The following is a 17,732-nucleotide window of genomic DNA, read 5'->3' on the forward strand; positions in this document are numbered from 1 at the left end:
AACAGGAATCAGAATCAGAGAACAAGCCTGCGAGCTCTGCTCCGGGTGCCCCAGATTGCTAGGGTGAGAGGGCCGCTGACTGGCACACTCCATGTGTCATCCGCATGTCTCTGGAGTCCTCTCAACCCCCAGCACGGGCTGACGGGGGAAGGAAGCAGGGCTGGAGCCCCTGTAGGAGGGGTGGCTAGATGGGAGGTTTTGAACACAGGGCTCCACAGGGGGAATAACCAACCTTTACTGAGCACTCTTTGGGCATCTAGTGCTGATCTCTGTATCCCCACCCATGCGGTGTCGGGTACGCGGATGGAATGGAATGAGTGGCTCAGATGAAGAAACCTTGCCATTTCCAGCACACTCATCCTCAGGATGAAATTACTCTGTTATGCTTTGCCACAAAACATGGATCCTTCATTTATTCGGCACACATGTAAGCCAAGTACCGGGCAACACAGAGGTTAACAGGAACCTGTTCTTGGCATCCCTCAGCATCCACAGGTGTCCAGGCTGGGTCCTGAGTTCACAGATGCTCATGAATTCCTACATGAAGCTGCAAGAGCTTTCTGGTCACCTTTCCAGCCTCATCTATCACCACTTCCTCCTGAGCCCCATGTGCACCCCCTGAACCAACCATTGCTCTAATATGTTGGCTGTCTCATGCCTCTGTGCCTTTGTCCATGCTGTTCCCATGGTCTGGGATCCCTTTACCTCTGCTGGCCTGCCTAGCAAACTCCTACTCATCCTTTAAAGCCACAGCTCCAAGCTTGTTTCCCCTGGACAGCCTCATCTCCTAGACTGTGAGCGCCTCGATGGTGCAGGCTGAGTCCCTCCATGTCTGTGTGCCCAGAGAGGTGAAGGCACTTTTCCAACCCTACTGAGGCCACTCTCCTCCCTCTTCTTAGGGACTCCATGCTAGCTTCACCCTCAACCTCCATCTAGTTCCTCCAGCCTTGCCCTCTGCATGGACTCCCTGCAATCAGCATTTGTGCAGGTTCTAGTGTCTCCCACTTTCCAGCAAAACACAGCAACACTCTTACCTGTGGGTGCTGGCTGTCTCTTACCCCAAGAGTTATCCACACTTGCTGTCTCCTCTCTCCCTCCCACTCCTCCACTGCATTCTCTCTCCTCTGTCTCCCTTCCACTCCTCCACTGCCGGGGTCTGGCTCCAGCCTCATCACTCCCCTAAAACTGCTCTATGTGGCCAGGCGTGGTGGCTCACGCCTGTAATCCCAGCACTTTGGGAGGCTGAGGTGGGTGGATCACCTGAGGTCAGGAGTTTGAGACCAGCCTGATTAACATCATGAAACCCCATCTCTACTAAAAATAACAAAAATCAGCTGGGCGTGGTGGCAGGTGCCTGTAGTCCCAGCTACGCAGGGGGCTGAGACAGGAGAACTGCTTGAACCCGGAAGGCAGAGGTTACAGTGAGCCGAGATCGCGCCACTGCACTACAGCTTGGGAAACAGAGGGAGACTCCGTCTTAAAAAAAATAGTAATACTGCTCTACACAGGCCAACTGTGCCCTTCACAGAGCTCTTTCCAAAAGCCGTGTTCATGCTCTCCGTTGCTCGGCCACTCTCTCCTGGAAGCGCTGTCTTCCCGGGGCTGCCTCCTCCTCTGCGGCTCTGAGCAGTCCTCCTTGGTCTCCTTCACTGGCTCCTCCTGCATCAGCCCTGCTGGTAAACCTAGGAGCCTGTCCCTAGCTTCCCCCTGAGAGCACTCATCCATTCCCATTACAGCCAGAGGAAGGAAGGTCACCTCCTCCAGCTGCCTTCCTTGACACCCTGGGGCAGCCTAGCGCCCCTGCACTGTGCCCACGGGGGCCTATGTGTTCCATCACCACCCTTGTCACGTTGGATCTTGTAGGTACTAATGGAGTCATCTGCTTCCCCACAGATGACAAACCTCCAGGAAGCAGGGACCACAGCTCTCTTGTTCACACATCCATCCCCCACATCCAGGACAATCCCCAACAAGCAACGGGCTGTGGAGGGAGATAGGGTCAGATCATGAAGGACCTTGAATCTTTTTGCTGCAGAATTTGGGCTTCATTTTCGATAAAATGGCGATTCCCCAAAGGGTTTTAAGCAGGAGCGTGACATGGTCAGACCTGTGCCTTAAACACATCCCTCTGGCTGGGGAAGGGAGGGTGAAGGGGAGTGTTCTGAAGGCAGGGAGACCAGTTAGGGGCTGTGCAACAATTCAGGGCTGGACCCAACCATCTCTACCACACACCATGGGGCCGGTCTCTGCTTCTCCTCTTTCTCACTCCCAGCCAGTGCCAAGCTTGGCCAGCTGGATCTGGTAAACACGGCACCTTCTGTGTGCTCTCCTCACCTGGTAGAAGGGTGTTGGTGCCAGGTACAGAAATGGAGATTGACTACAGGAATTGGATGGGGAGAAATAATGAGGCCAGCTCTGGACACATGGACTTTGAGGCACCAGAGAGACAGGCAGATGGAAATGCTCTGTAACTGAACACACATGGCTTTGGGGCTAAGAAAAAGGGTCTGCGCCAGTGGGATGGATTCAGGAGTCATTGTCATTGAAGTTCAGATGCAATTAGTGCCATGTGAACTTGCCCAAAGAGAGAGAGAAGGTCCAGGACAGAGCCTGAGAGAAGCCCATCTGTCGTAGATTTTACTACTGTTCAGCAAACATTCACTCCCCCTTCCTGCCCCATTGATGCTGGGCTTGGCCATGTGACTTGGGAGCGGATGTGAGGCTTGCGTGAGTTGGCCTGGCCTCTGGAGCTCCTTTTACTCTGGAAAGAACATGACAGACATCCTCTGCCCTTCAGCCTGTGCCCCAGAATGAGAGACCCATGGGACAGACTCAAGCTGTACCCTGAAGCAGAGCTGCCCAGTTGACTGCAGACCTGTGAGTGAGAAATAAATGGCTTTTATTATAAGCCACTGAGATTTGGGGGCTGTGTGTTAGGTAACACTGTATCAGCAATAGTTTGACTAATAAAATTTTTAGAGGAGGCTGGAGAAAAAAGAATCCGTTAAAGGATAACAGGAAGAATAGCCCGAGAGGAAGAGGGAAAACCAGGAGAGAGTGGAGCCCTGAAGCTGTGTGAGGAGAGGGTTTCAGGAGCATGGGAACCTCTGATGCTCAGACGGGTGTGCTGCGCCATTCTGCACCATGTCCGTAAGTCTTTCCCACATGTGATGCTTGGGTCATCACCCATCTCTTTTTAGTTTTTTAAAAAATTGCAGGCCAGGCGCGGTGGCTCACACCTGTAATCCCAGCACTTTGGGAGGCTGAGGTGGGTGGATCACGAGGTCAGGAGTTTTGAGACCAGCCTGGCTAACATGTTGAAACTCTGTCTCTACTAAAAATACAAAAATTAGCTGGGCGTGGTGGTGTGCACCTGTAATCCCAGCTACCCAGGAGGCTGAGGCAAGAGAATCACTAGAACTCGTGAGACAGAGGCTGCAGTGAGCTGAGATCGTGCCACTGCACTCCAAACGGAGCGACACAGCAAGACTCTGTCTCAAAAAAAAAATATTGCAGTAAAATATATATAACAAAATTTACCATTGTAACTCTTTTATAGCGTACACTTCAGTGGCACTGAGTGTATTCACATTATTGTGTAACCAATGGAATCATCATCCATTTCCAGATCTTTTTCATCTTCCCAAACTGAAGCTCTATTATCATTAAACGCTAACTCCCCACTCCCTCCTTCCCCAGGCTCTGGCAACCACCTTTCTACTCTGTCTCTCTGAATTTGACTATTCTAGGTACTTCATACGACCGGAATCGTAGAGTATTTGTCCTTTTGGGTCTGGCTGATTTCATTTAGCATAATGTCTTCAACGTTCATCCATGCTATAGACTGTATCAGAACTGCATTCCTTTATTATTTATTTAATTTATTTATTTTTAAATTTTTTTGAGACAGAGTTTCGTTCTGTCGCCCTGGCTGGAGTGCAGTGGCATGATCTCGGCTCACTGCAATCTCCACCTCCTGGGTTCAAGCGATTCTTCTGCCTCAGCCTCCTGAGTAGCTGGGACTACAGGCACAGGCCACCACGCCTGGCCGAGGGCAGCTGTCATTCTAAAGAGGTTCCTTTGGGAGGGGCTCTGGTGATTTGACCTAGAGGAAATGAGGCGGGAGTGAAGCCTTTACCTTGGAGAAGAGTGACCAGCAAGAGCAAAGTTTTGGCAAGTGAATGAAAATAGAGCCATGCTGGTCCCAGGCTGAGAGAACTCAGAGGCTAGGGCACTCTGGTGAGGTGGAGTTGGGAGAGTGGTGGGTGTCAGGTTCCTCTCCCCAGCTACCAGGATAGGGCCTTGCCTTCTGCTTTTTTTTTTTTTTTTTTTTGAGACGGAGTCTCGCTCTGTCCCCCAGGCTGGAGTGCAGTGGCGCCATCTCGGCTCACTGCAAGCTCCGCCTCCTGTGTTCATGCCTTTCTCCTGCCTCAGCCTCCTGAGTAGCTGGGACTGCAGGCGCCCGCCCCCATGCCCAGCTAATTTTTTTTATTTTTAGTAGAGACGGGGTTTCACCGTGTTAGCCAGGATGGTCTCGATTTCCTGACCTCGCGATCTGCCTGCCTCGGCCTCCACAAGTGCCGGGATTACAGGCGTGAACCACCGCGCCCGGCAGCCTTCTGCTTTCTTGTACTTCCCAGCGTCCCTGGCTCAAGTGATCCTCCCGCCGCGGACTCCCAAAGTGCTGGGATTACAGGCATGAGCCACCATGGCCTGTCAGAGTACTTAAATTCTTTTTTTTTTTTTTCAAGACAGAGTATTGTTCTGTCGCTCATGATGGAGTGCAGTGGTGCGAACTCGGCTCACTGCAACCCCCGCCTCCTGGGTTCAAGCGATTCTCCTGCCCCAGCCACCCGAGTAGCTGAGATTACAGGCACATGCCACCATGCCTGGCTAATTTTTCTATTCTTAGTAGAGACAGGGTTTCACCATGTTGGCCGGGCTGGTCTCGAACTCTTGACCTCATGATCTGCCTGCCTTGGCAGCCCAAAGTGCTGAGATTACAGGTGTGAGCCACCATGCCCAGCTCAAATGCTTAAATTCTTATGAAGGAAATAGGTAGGAAAAAAACAAAACAAAACAAGGCTGAGCACATGGGTGCTTTCAAATTGAACTAACCGATTCTATACTAACCCATTCCATACTTGAAGCCTGTTTTGCTATGACAAATTGGCTCAGGAGAAGTATGTGTCCGTTGGAAGACATTTCAAAACACATTTGATTTTAAATTTAAATCCACTTCTTTCTTAGCACCTCTCTGTTTGCTGGCCATGAGTAATCATCTTTTTCAATTTTCGAAACATTTCCCCAATTACTGTCTCCCCTGAGTCCCCAAACACCCATCCCAAGCGGCTACTCTCCATCATCAGAACCTTGGGCTCAGCCAACACTGACTAATAGCCTAGTAGGCGATTCCCCATCACTTACCTCTCTTTGTCCTCCCAGCCTGCCTTTGGCATAGGCGTTAACATACTCATTGCACAGAGAGGACGGTGAGGCTCAGAGGGGAAGGTCACTTGCCCAAAGTCTGCCAGCAAGGCAGTGAAGCCAGGTCTTTGCGTGTTGGATTTTGTATTCCCCCTGTGGAGGCCCCTGATCCCTCAGGGAAACTTCTGCTAAAACCAGAGCTGACCGGCCCGAAGGTTTTGATCAGAGGTATCCCCGTGCAATTCTAGGACTGAGCGTGCCAGGTGCAGAAGCGGGCTGCATACTCAGCTTCCATTGAAACAGCCCCCAGCGGGAGCTTGCATCCATCCTCCTAGCAGCTGTGAGGAGCACTGAAAGAGAGCTTTGAACCAGGGAAAGGGAACAAGGTCTTCTGGCATCCTTGGCAAGCACAGTCTCCTGGGTTGAGTTCATGGGCCTAAAGTCCCTTTTCCTTTAACCACCTCCTTCTGGAGGCCTGGACCCCAACCATCTGGTGCCAGAACCCAGGATTCCTGCTGCCCCAGTTGCTGGCAGCCAAGAGAGGAAGGAGCGGCCCTTCTAGCCTAAGCTTGGAATTCACCTCTCCGTCTTCACTCCCACCTCACTTGCATGTCCTGCAACATCTGGTCACCCAGTTCATCTGTCCTTCTGTTCCTTTCACCATGTTACTGGGCACTGAGGGTGCCCCAGAAAATGATGATCATTCCCCGACCCTAAGGAGTCATATTCCCATGGGGAAAACGCACCCCTGAACCACACCCATGCAGTGGGGACACAGAGGGCACACCTGCCCCGAACTGGGAGTTCAGAGGGGGGATCTGGGAAGGCTCTCTGAAGGAGATGCTGCCTGCCCAGGCTGGATCTGAGAAGTGTTAGTGGGAGTCTGTCACCGGAGGGGGCTTTGGGCAGGGGACTTCACTACAGTGTAAGTTCCACGGGGTAAGGATTTTTGTCTGGTTTATCTCCCAAGGCCTAGAACAGCGTATGGTATATAGTAGGCGTTCAATAAGCAGGTCCTAAAAGAAAGAAGGAAAAGAAAAAAAGGAAGGGAGGGAGGCAAGAGAAAGATGGGGGACAGAGAGACAGAGAGAATATGAGTCAGGGTGGATGTGTGAAATGGCATAGCCATTCTGGAAACTGAAAGTACAGAGTTCCAGGTGGCTGTAGTTTAGGAGGGTGTGGCTGAGCCGAGGGAGTGGCCTTATCTAACCCTATTGTTGGTGGTATCCATTCCTTATCTCCCTACTGGGCCCAGTATTTTGGGGCTGGGGTGAGTTTTCCCTCTCTCTCGGTCCCTGGGGGCTCCTGGTGCCTGCACTGAGTGTTAACATACACAGGTATTGAGCCTGCGCTGTGTGCTGGAGATACACAGATAACTCAAACTGAGATCCTACCCTCCCAGTCTGGTGGGGGAGACAGACAGTAAACAAGTGGCTACAACAATGGGGAGAATGAATGGTGCCAGCAAAACGAGATAAGATTGGAGGGACAGAAGGACAGGTTTCACTCCAGGAGTGAGAAGCAGGGAGGTTTTTGTGGAGGAGATGGCACTGGAGGGAGGGGATGTTAGCCTTAAAGGATGGTAGAAGAAGGGAACTGAGGCAGAAAGCATTCCAGGAAGACAGACTTCAGGCCCAAAGATGTGGCCTGGGGGGATCCAGAGGGGAAAGGTAGACTGGGGCCTTGAATGCTGTTCATGGGTGTTTGGACTTGCTTCTGATCTGACCACATTTTGGATAATTGTGCCAGCAGCCACACACCTACTTAGGGCTGCTGAGTGTTCCTGCTTCCAGGGAACCCCTCAGCAATCTTCTAGCCAGCAGGGGTGAGGGGTGGCTAAGACACTCTCCCTGCTCTCTCTGCCCGGGCCCTCTCACCATCTCTTTTAGCTCCAACAAGGGATCTACCAACCATCGTGCAGCTTTGTTGTGTCAAGTTCCAGCAAAGGGCTGACCACAGAGTGCCTGGCACAGGATCTCTGAACCCTACCCCTCTCTTCTTGCCACATGTTTGGAAAGGTGGTGCTAGTGCTTTTTCCAGGGTGGTGGTAGGGAGAGAAAAATATAGAAGGGAAATCTTAACATTGTAGCACATCAGATTATCAAGAGATACTGTAGATCTTCTAACCTCCCTTTGCCATTTGACAGGTGAAGAAACTGATGCTCAAATAGATATGCTTGTGTTGCAGCCATGAAGTTGATAGGGGCATGGCCAATCTGGTTGAGTCCTGGGTCATAGCAGGGCTGGAGAAGGGCAGTGTCTTCCTTTTTTTAGCCAGGACCAAACCGATACTCCTAATTTGTGGGCCTTGCAGACACAAGATGAGTCAGGCTTCTTGTGAGTCAGTCTGTTGACAAGCCATCCCTGGCCATTCCTAGCCCATTCAAAATAGAAGGAAGTCCAGGGGAAGGGTATGAGCAGGCCAATTTAATTAGTGTGGGCTCTAAGGTACCTTAAGTTAGCCCTATTAAATTAAACCGCCTAGGGGAAAAAATAACTGTAATTATTTCCTTCTCTCTCCTATTCTTGTAGTCCAACTCCCAACCTCCATGCTTCCCTCATTCACGAAACAACCTTTAAAATAGGGACTAGCGCACAGACGCCCATAAACTAGGTCTCAGCGTTCCTTTTTTCTGCCCCTTTCCCCTGTGAGCGCTGGGTCCTGGAAGGGAGCAGAGTGAGTCCAGAGGTGTCCGCAGGGCCTGGCTGTACTCTAATTTAGGGAGGTTGTTACATTGAGTAGAACATTATTCCAAAAATGCACCCAGAGTCTCCTTCCTGAACCAATGCAGATCCTTTTGCTGCGGGGCATTTCTTTTAAAAGCCCCTTTTCTCTCTTCTACAGATCAAAATAAGCAAACTTTAACGGTAGGGAATTATTGTTTATTTTGTTGAAATCTAGTTCTGAGTTTTCCTACTTGAAACGTGTTTTCCCCAGGACACTGACCTATCCTTTAATTGTTTGGTGCGAGGCATGTTAGGGGGAGGGGCGTTACTTGTTTATTGGAACAGCGCAGTTAAAAAAAAAAAAAAAATCAACCTAGGCTAACAGTTTCAAGGCTCCCCTAAAGATGTATCCAAACAGGCAGCCAATCAGCGCTTACACAGCTTTTTCTGCTTGACTCTTTTAAAGAGACAGTGCCGACAGTGTTTTATCACATTTAAAGAGATCCGCTCTCTAAAAACAGTCTGAAAATGGGGGAGCCTTCCCCTATTTCGCCGGTATCTGGTCTTAAGAGTCCCTAATGAGGGGCACGCAGTGTGTCTTCTGGGTTCTCGGCGTGGGCAGAAAGGAGTCAGCAGCAAATAGCTGGGTCACTCTGCCAGCCCCCCCCTCAATTTCCCATTGTACACCTGGGTCACTGACAATGGAAGCTTCCCCTCCCCCTACGCCTGACTCTCGTCCCCTCACTCCCCAATTTAGCTCTATTTATTTGAAGTTTGCAGATTTCTGTGGCGCGCATTCCGCGTCGCGGGCCGCCCAGGTGACGCCCCCCATCCCCGAGTGGCACCCTTTCCCGTGGAGAAGCCGAGGGGCTAACTTGCCAAGACTGGCAAACCTTGGAAATTTGGGAGAAATCACTCTCCCTCCTCTTAATTCAAGTCCCCTGTCCCCAGCCCCCCCCCCCCCCCCCGGCTCCCCAAAGCACGCCAAGGGCCATTTTCGCGCGGCTCCACTTTGGGGTTTTCCAAAGTATTTTAATGATCTAGTAAAGGAGCAGCCGCGCGCCTCGGCGCCGGCTCGAGCCGCCCAGCTCTCAGCGTGGAGCCCCGGGCCCGGCGCTCGGAAGCCAGACTGGGCGAGAGGGAGGCCCGGGGGCGGGGCGGGCTGGGGGCCGGGCTGGAGTCTGGGGAGGGGGTCGGGGTCGGAGCCTAGGGGGAGGACAACCAAGAGCGGAGGGCGAGATAAGGGCTGGGCTGGTGCGGGCCGCGGCGGGGGGGAGCTGAGGGGCAGATAAGGGAGAGGGACGGGGCGGGAGGGAGCGAGCGGCGACCGCTTGGGGGTCTGCGCCCCCTCCCATCGGACGCTGCCGCAGCGCCCCCCTAGCCCCCAGTGGTCCACGCCGCGGGGAGCGCGGGTCAGATCCCCCTCCTCGCTGGGGCGAGGAGACCAGGGTGCCCCCAGCCCGATCCACGTCGCCCACCGCCCCGACGACAGAAAGAGAGGCTCACGCCCCCGGACGCCCCCAGTTCGCCCGCAGGAACAGGCAGCGGCTCCGCGGAGGCGGCCGCAGCGGGGACTGCCGCGGCCGGCGCTGTCAGGGCGTCCCTCCCAGCCGGCCCGGGCCCGCCCCCGCGTGCGCCGATTGGCCGAGGCGGCCATCCATCGCGGGACGTTGCCGCCCGCCTCGCTCCCTCGCCCGGGTAGCCACGTTCGGTTGAGCTCCAAGTAGACCAGCGGCGGCGGCGGCGGCGGCGGCGGCAGCGGCAGCGGTGCTGGAGGCGCAGAGGGCGGCGCAGGCGGAGCCGGGCGGGCGCGCGAGCGAGCGGAGAGCGGGCGGCCGTGCGGGCGGCGGCGGCGGCACCCCCAGGCCGAGCCGGCGCGGAAGGAGTTCCAGGGCGATGGGGCCGCGGCCGGGGCTGACGCTTTGACAGCTGGAAAGAGCGCGGAGCCAGCGCCTGGGGGGGAGGGAGGGGAGCGCGGCGAGGAGAGCGCCAGCGAGCGAGAGAGCGAGCGAGCGCCGGGGAGGGGGCCGGGAGCGAGGGGCAGCTCGGGAGAGCCGGAGCGGTAGCGGCGGCGGCGGCGGCGGCGGCGAGGCTCGGCGCCCTCTTCCCTGCAAACCATGTTTGCCAAAGGCAAAGGCTCGGCGGTGCCCTCGGATGGGCAGGCTCGGGAAAAGTAAGCCCTATTTTGCAAGTGGCGGCCGCGCCGCCGCCGGGCTGCGGGCGGGCAGTGGGAGGCAGGTGGGCGGGCGGGCGGGCGGGCGGGGGCCGGAGGCTGCTGCGACCTCGGGTCCCCGGGTCCAGGCGCCGCCTGCCTGGCCCCTTCCCCGAGGCCGCGGCGGGCGGCGTGGGAGAGCCCATTGTTGGGAGCCGGCGGAGGTTGGGGGATCGGGGAAGGGGCGGCGGGGGGAGCCGCCGGAGGGGGTACTTGGTGGCCGTGGCGCGGGTCGAGCGCGGGGGCCCGCGGTGAGTGGTGGGCGAGGTCCGGCCAGCGAGCCTCGACGTTCTCCCCAGCCGGGCGCTCGCCGCGGTGGCCGCACTTTGCCCACCGGGTGCGGGCAGGGGGCGCGTGGCTTCTGCAGCCCCGAAGCCTCCTTTTGTCCGCCCGCGGCGTGAGGAGTGCGTGCCGGGGGCTTTGTTCGGCCGGGAGCGCTCTCCCTTCCCTGCCCTCGGCTTCGTCACCGGCTCCGCGTCCTCGGACGCCGGGCTGGGCAGCGACGGTGGCGCCGGGTTGGCCCTAGGCTTGGGGCACAGTTGTTTGGGGGGAGGTGACGAGGGTGGCGCTTTGCTGCCCTCTCCAGAGCGCGCCAAGCACCCGGAGTCCGGGGCCGAGTCTCCTCGGACCTCCAAAGCTGGCGAGAGCGTAGCGAGCAGTGGGTCGGGAAAGGCAAGGTGGCTGTGGGGTCGAGTGGCTTGCGAGTTTGAGGAACCTAGGTGGGTTTGCCCGCGACGCCACTTGGAAGTTCAAGTTTGGGGGCTGCTCTCCATCCCTCACTGCTTGAGGTAACGCGTTCCCTGGTCCCCACCCCCTAACTGTTCGCACCTGGCGGCCCTGTTTGGGGTGAGCTAGCTGCTTACCTCTGGTCGGGGCCACAATGGGACGGCGCAGACAGGGCTCAAAGCCTGCTGGCAAGGTCCTGGGGAGCGCCGGTGGGATCTGACGCCTTTCCCTCTCTCTCTTTGCCCCCTGTCCACTTTCCAGGTTAGCTTTATACGTCTACGAATATTTACTGCACGTAGGAGCACAGAAATCTGCACAGACCTTCTTATCGGAGGTGAGTGGGACTCCCCCCAGCATCCAATTTCTTGACACCCCCCCCCTCCCCACTATTCTTAGAGCCTTTGTTTTCAGGAGCAGCCACTGTGGCCACCATTTTGAATTTTTATCACCTTTTGGCATTTATTGTTAGTTGGTCTTCCTAGCCTTTTGGCTCTGGGAAGCCCCCAGCCCACCCCGTCTCTGCTCCTCTAAGCTGCTTCTGCTCTTACCTTTCCAGATTCGATGGGAAAAAAACATCACGTTGGGAGAACCGCCTGGGTTTTTGCACTCGTGGTGGTGGTAAGTTTGTGTGATAGTTTCGCATGTGTGTTTGTTTTGTTGTGAGCCCTGGGTCCAAGTGAACAAAGAAGGGAGGCCTGGAGCAGGCCCTCCGCCCTGTGGCCCTCTGCGTTGCACAGAGCGGGGCACCTCGAGGCACTCCGGCCCAGCTGGCCAAGGAGGAGAAGGGCCGAAGAGGATGTTACCTAAAGTTTTGGGGGGAAAAACGACAAAACCATCTGTGGTGTTGGGGTAGAAACTCCTTACTTTTACATCTCACTCTGGGGCTCTAGGCAGGGGGTTTGAAAAAACATTGGAGGATTTTTGTCAATTCTGCACGTTGCTTTAATTAGAGGAGTGGGGGTGGGGCGGCGTGGAGGGGATACCAGGTCTGTTTAACAACTAGCCTGTCCCTTCCTTTTTCTCCTCGGGAGCTCACAACCGTAAGAGAGGACATCTACCGGGGCTTTTTCCAGGCACCCTGAGAAAGAGCAAGAAAGGGCTGCCACTTCCTTTAAAGATACTGATTCAGACTGACTGGTCCTTCCTTTCCTCTGGGAGCTCCCCGCCCCCCTCCCCCACTAAAACCACAAAGTGTTGTTTTACGCAGAACCTTAACTGGTCAGAGTCGACCTCGCAGTGTCTGCAGTTAGGGGCTCCCACTCTCTGTGACTCTCTAACCAGGCCTCTGTGTCCTTTGGGTGTGGGGCCACCGCAGGTCTGGTCTCTGTGTTGGGTATATGACAGCCAGGAGGGAGCTCAGGGTCAGCCGGAGCCAGTTGCCCTAGGTATATGACCCGGGTGTTTTGTGGGACTGACTGGTGGAGTCTTTGACATCCTTTTGAAAAAGAAAAGAAAGCAGAGTGGCTTTTGATATTTTGATGGAGTTCAGCAAAACGGTGTGTCCTGTCTCCTGTCGTTGGGATCTTAGCGGGTTTATCTGCCAGCTCAGGTTACTGTTTTAAGTCTCTTAGAACAGCAGGAGGATGAAGTGTCTGTTCTAACTTGTGCAGAGAAAATGAGTTTTTAATTACTTCTGCCAACCTCGGAACTGCCGGTCTTGGAGGCATTTGTGTGGCGGAAGGATTCCACCTGTAGGAGTGGGTGATAGGCTTTCTGTGGCTGTTTTTGGAGGGAGTGTGTGGATGGGGTTGGCGGCTCTGATCGGCTTGGATCTTGTAGAAACTTAGGTTTATGATTGAAGGTTACTTAGGCTTATGAGTGAAGGGGCCGGGGAATTTGTAGTGTTAGAAACCTTTAACGTGTGGAGGAGGTAAGCAGATGTGTACAGTTCCAGAAGACAGAAAGGAATGTTCTCCAGCCCCCCTCTGCAGCTAGTAGAAGTCCTGATTTTCCTGTTATATCCAGAATCTCCTGAAACTTCTCCATCCTTATCTCAGCCGCAGGAACGTAGAGTCTGTTGTGTTAGGCCCGGGCGGTGGTGGCTTTGAGTGGCTGTGGCCCTGTTTGGTAGAAGTTGGTTTGTGCGATTTGACACTGAGCAAATGACCCAGGCTTTCTCCAGCGGGAGGAAGCAGTGGAGCTTTTCTGGTGAGGGGCAGGCTGCATTATTCACACCTTGAGTGAGATGCTTGTCTGATGACTTGCAGAGCTGGCTGGCTGTGACGAGGAAAAGAGCAGTGGACCAGGAGTAGGACTTTGGTTTTGGTGCCCACTTTACCCTTTAAGCTTGTTCTGTCCCTGGGCCTCGGGCTCCTGATTTGGAGAGTTTCTTAGGTCCCTTGTTAATATCACTGACAACTCCGTGTTTGAATAGGGCTTTATTGGTTGACATAGAACTTGTCTGTCTGTTCTCATTTTAATACAGAATGTCGGAGTGACCATACAAAATCTTTAGTGGGGGGTGAGGCAGGCATTTCTAGGCCTGCTTCCTTCTTTCCCTTTGCTGACAGGTGCTTCTGTGAAGAGGGCCCTCTACTGCAATGTGAAAGGACTGGATACTTGGTTGTCCATGACCTGTCCTTTGCCTAACTGATTTGTGTTTTTTGGTGCATGGAGGGAGGAGTGGTTCTTGCATAAGAATTCCTTGAGGGAGGGCTTGGGTGGGAGTGGGGGTGAGGTGGGAAGGGTGGAGGTGCGGGCTCTGGGATTAAGAGCCTGTAAAGTTCCTATTGCCAGAGTCTTCCAAATCGCTGCATATATGAATCATAGTTGTGTTCTGACTTTGGCACTTGAACCTTTTTTAGGATATGCAGCCATTTTGGTTTGGGTGGTAAAAAGGAAACAGATTAGAACAGTATGGATTCTCGTCCACATTTGCGTTCATCCTCTTAGGGCATCCATGAGTAGGTTCTACTAACCCCTTGGAGCTTCAGTTGCCCCCTGTGTAAAGTGGAGAGAAAATTGCCTACCTTACAGTATATGGTAGACACAAGTAATACGGGTGTGAAGCATCCGGCATGTAGTAGGTATTTGATATATAAGAACTATTACTGCCATTACTAATGGCTGGCTTGCCAGAAGAAGTTGGACGTGTTTTGTTTTCTAGGCTGTTTGCCCAATGAGAGCTGATAAGGTGGGATTGAGCCTTTGGGAGACCTAGTACTGTTAGCGCCATGCATCGTGCACTTGCCCTTGTGTACACAAGTAATAATTAGTAACCTGACCTTATTTTATTTTCCTCCTCGCAGTGTATTTTGGGACCTTTACTGTGCAGCTCCTGAAAGGAGAGACACTTGTGAACATTCAAGTGAAGCAAAAGCCTTTCATGATTATGTGAGTAACACATTTTTAATCCTAGCAATAATTATAGGGTTGGATAGCTCTAACTTCTCTAGTACGAAAAGCAAACACAGCCAGTTGGCAGTGGTCTTTATTTGCTTCTTGCGTTTCTTTCTGTTCCCCTGCCCACCTCTCTGCAGCCCTCCCAATGGTACCCTTCTCCAGCAGTGTTCTAACTTGGTGAACGGTGTTTCATAATGTTGTAATTGTGCAAAATTGTGTAGATATCTATCCGGAGAATTAAATGGTGTTGTACAGGACTCAGAACTGTGAGACTTATGTTAAGAGTGGACAGTTAGCTGAGAGGGGACTAAGCCTCTTTAGTGTTGGTTTAAGAAGAAATTGTAACAAACAAAAGCCAATAGGAAACTTGCGTTTTGGAGCTGAGTGAGAATTTGGTGGAATGGACTCTCTTGCTCTACTTTCCAGAGAGCGATCTTTCAAATTATGGGTGTGTGTGTGTGTGTGTGTGTGTGTGTGTGTGTGTGTTTGGTGTGGGTGGGCTCATACTGTATCTGCTAAGACGATTTGTACTCTGAGATCCTCAGCTAGTTCATAATCTTGTGGCCAAAATATTCTTGTGAAGCTAGTTAACATCATCAGATTGTAGTTCTTTCTACCCTGTTACTCACTTTCTACCTGGATGAGTTTCTTAAGATTTATGAAATTATTACGAGAGGGTTGTCTGCCATCTATTCATCTCCCATAGCAGTCCCCTTCAGGAAAAACAAACATGGGTTTCAAACCTGGGTTGCAGTCACACTTGATGATCTGATGAAATGGGTTAGGATCTGTCTTGGGGAGATGGAAGAGGATGTGTCTGAAGGTCTTCCATAGCCTCTGTTCAGTTCTTCTTGCTAGCCCTGTAGACAGTTAAGCATGTCCATATAGCAGGTGATCTGATGATCTTGCTCTTCTGTGTGCAGTGGGTAGGAATGGTCCTGGGAAACCATGGGTCCTTGGGAGTTGGTTTCTTGAACGTCATTGGGTCCCACCTGCTTGGCCCAGCCATCTGAGTTCCCTGCATGTGGAGGTGGAAATTGGCTAGGAGACCAGACCCATTTGGTTATTTCACAAGTGGTCAAATCCCATGATCACCATTGTCTTCATGGTGAAAATTTCTCCTGTAATGTGAGGAGTTAGAGACTCAGGTGGTGGCCTACTGGTTTTGAGAGTATTCAATGTGATGCAGTTTTGTTGTGAATGAAAAGTTAATGCTCTTGGAATGTAACGCTGAGGAAATTGAGCAGTTCTTGTGCCCTCTTCAGGGCTGAAAAAGAGAAGCTGATGAATGGTACTTCTGGTCTGGTAAACTTACATGGTAGTGAAAGGGAGAGGTCACCGGTTCACTTATGATGTGGTTCTTCTGGGAAAATCCCATGGTGATGATAAGGTTTCCTGACCTGGATGTTCAGGGAGGCTAAGAGGTACACAGCCATTTAAAAATAGTTGATGAATTTGACCTTTCTACCTAGTAAAAATCTTGCATGGTTTTTTTCCTAAACCTGTGAACAGGCAACACTGTTGCTAGTTTTTGACTGCTATGTAAATAGTTTCATTTTAGAATCTGGGGATGGGTGGGTGGGTCTTTCACTCTCTTGATGTAGCATATCTATGCTATTTTTTGCCTGTACCTTTCAGAGAAGTTAATGATTTTAACCAAGTTCGGTGCTCTACAAATTTGAGAGTCTTTGGCAACTTGTGGTGTCGTCTTCCATCCTGAAACAATATGGCGGCCGTGAAAGTTTGCACATGGGTTTGCTTTCAGTAATTTGCTGAGGAATGGCAGTAGAAATGTATAGAGATCACTGAGGTTGGCGTTGACATTTAGAAGATGCTACTAAGAGATGAGGTCACCCTCATTGAGGCCTACACTTCATATGTGTGGGGTGTAAAAACCTTTTTTTCTGAATTGGACTCCACCTGGTATCATGTGGCCTGAGAGTCAGAGCCTGTGGGAGGAGGGATGGAGTGATGAATGGGGATTATGAAGGAGTTAAGGGGTAGCATTGAGTTGGAGGGGTGACAGCAGAGAAGCAAGTGGAAAACTAAGAAGAACTTGAGAAAATTAGGAAAAGGAACCCACTTTTCTTTTTGTCTTTCTCCAGTCTTCATCTAGTCTCTCCCTTCTTGTGGCTACAGTCTAGTTAACCTTCATTCCTTCTTGCTAGAATGATTGCAGTAGCTTCTTGCTGACTCCTTCCTGTTGCCTGGAATGCATTCCTCTCTTACCCATTCAAATCCTATTCATCTTTTAAGACCTCCTTCTTGGAGGACTTATGAGATAGTTTTCTGCATTCTGTGATCACGCCTTCATCTCCATATCTATAAAAACCACCTATACAAAGCCTCTGTTGGCAGCTTTCCCTGTGCCAGGCCACTCTGCTAACTGCTGTAGGTTCAGTCCCTCATATCCTGCCAGAGACCCGATGAGAGAAGGCTTGTTGTTCGCTCCATTTTGCAGATGAAGCAGCTGAGGCACACAGCGGTTAATTCCCAGCTGGGAAGTGGTAGTTAGAATGCACACACATGGAGTCATGACTGACTCTGGAATGGGTGTTTCTAACACCACCTGGCTTGGCCCTGCAGGCCCATGGCAAGTACCATTTGTTGGCACTATTCCACCTAACTTCTCACTTAGGGTTGTCTTTCGGGCGACAGCCTATTAATTTTTTCCATGGTCGAGACCGTGAACTATTCATCTCTGTAGCTCCCACAGTACCTTCCATGTAGCAGGCACACGTGCTGATTGTATGAAAGAGTTGGGTAAGAATGAGTAAGTCACTTGGGGGTGAGTGAGCCTTGAATGGTGTTCTTTTAGAGACATAATTGTTGCGGGTGCTCTCGAACAAGGTGATTTTGAAATCAATTAACTAGTTGCCTTAACTACTTTTTAGAAAATCAAGTAGAGTGTAAATAAGTGTCTGTTGACTGACCTTCTGTTTTCTATCAAGGAGACCCAAAGATTCTCAGGGTGTGGGGAGTTTGTGCAGCCTGGATACCAGACCCATCTTCGGTGGGTAGGAAGTGCTTACAGGGGCAACGGGAGCATTGGGGGAACTCACATCTGGAGTGGACTTTTCTGATAAATTGGTTTGCATTAAATCAGAAGAGGTCCCCCGGGTCATGGGAGGAGGGTCACGGTCCCATTGTAATTTCCTTGCTGTTACCCTCAGGCCAGAGCTGTGCATCTCAGAGTGTTGCCAAAAGCCCATGGGATCCCATTGGGGCATCTCTTTGGGTTCTCTTAGACACTGTTGTCTGGGTCCTGACCTTTTGTAGAGTGGACACTTTCAGCTGCATGAGTGTCTCTAACTGTGTGCCCAGTGGTGTCCTGGCCACCTTCTCCGCTTTGACTTTC

The 17,732-nt window shown here is 52.3% G+C and overlaps 1 protein-coding gene across 17 annotated transcripts in view; it reads left to right on the forward strand.

The window, feature by feature from the left end:
* Nucleotides 1-2,725: 2,725 nt before the first annotated feature.
* The window catches only part of SSBP3 (single stranded DNA binding protein 3), a 185,833-nt gene continuing 170,826 nt past the window's right edge, over nt 2,726-17,732 (forward strand). For 3 of the 17 annotated variants that reach the window (XM_016918903.3, XM_054683199.2, XM_016918936.4), the window contains exons 1-4: nt 9,775-10,267; nt 11,294-11,366; nt 11,589-11,650; nt 14,281-14,365. In XM_016918903.3, coding sequence (XP_016774392.1) covers nt 10,212-10,267; nt 11,294-11,366; nt 11,589-11,650; nt 14,281-14,365 — 276 coding nt within the window. In that variant the 5' untranslated portion in view covers nt 9,775-10,211. Of the gene's footprint in view, nt 2,878-9,757; nt 10,268-10,727; nt 11,095-11,293; nt 11,367-11,588; nt 11,651-14,280; nt 14,366-17,732 lie in introns of those variants that run through there. The other 14 variants (XM_063801961.1, XM_054683220.2, XM_063801959.1 and 11 more) reach the window with 14 other exon arrangements.

Source organism: Pan troglodytes, chromosome 1, assembly GCF_028858775.2.
Source record: "Pan troglodytes isolate AG18354 chromosome 1, NHGRI_mPanTro3-v2.0_pri, whole genome shotgun sequence".
Taxonomy (NCBI): Eukaryota; Metazoa; Chordata; class Mammalia; order Primates; family Hominidae; genus Pan; species Pan troglodytes.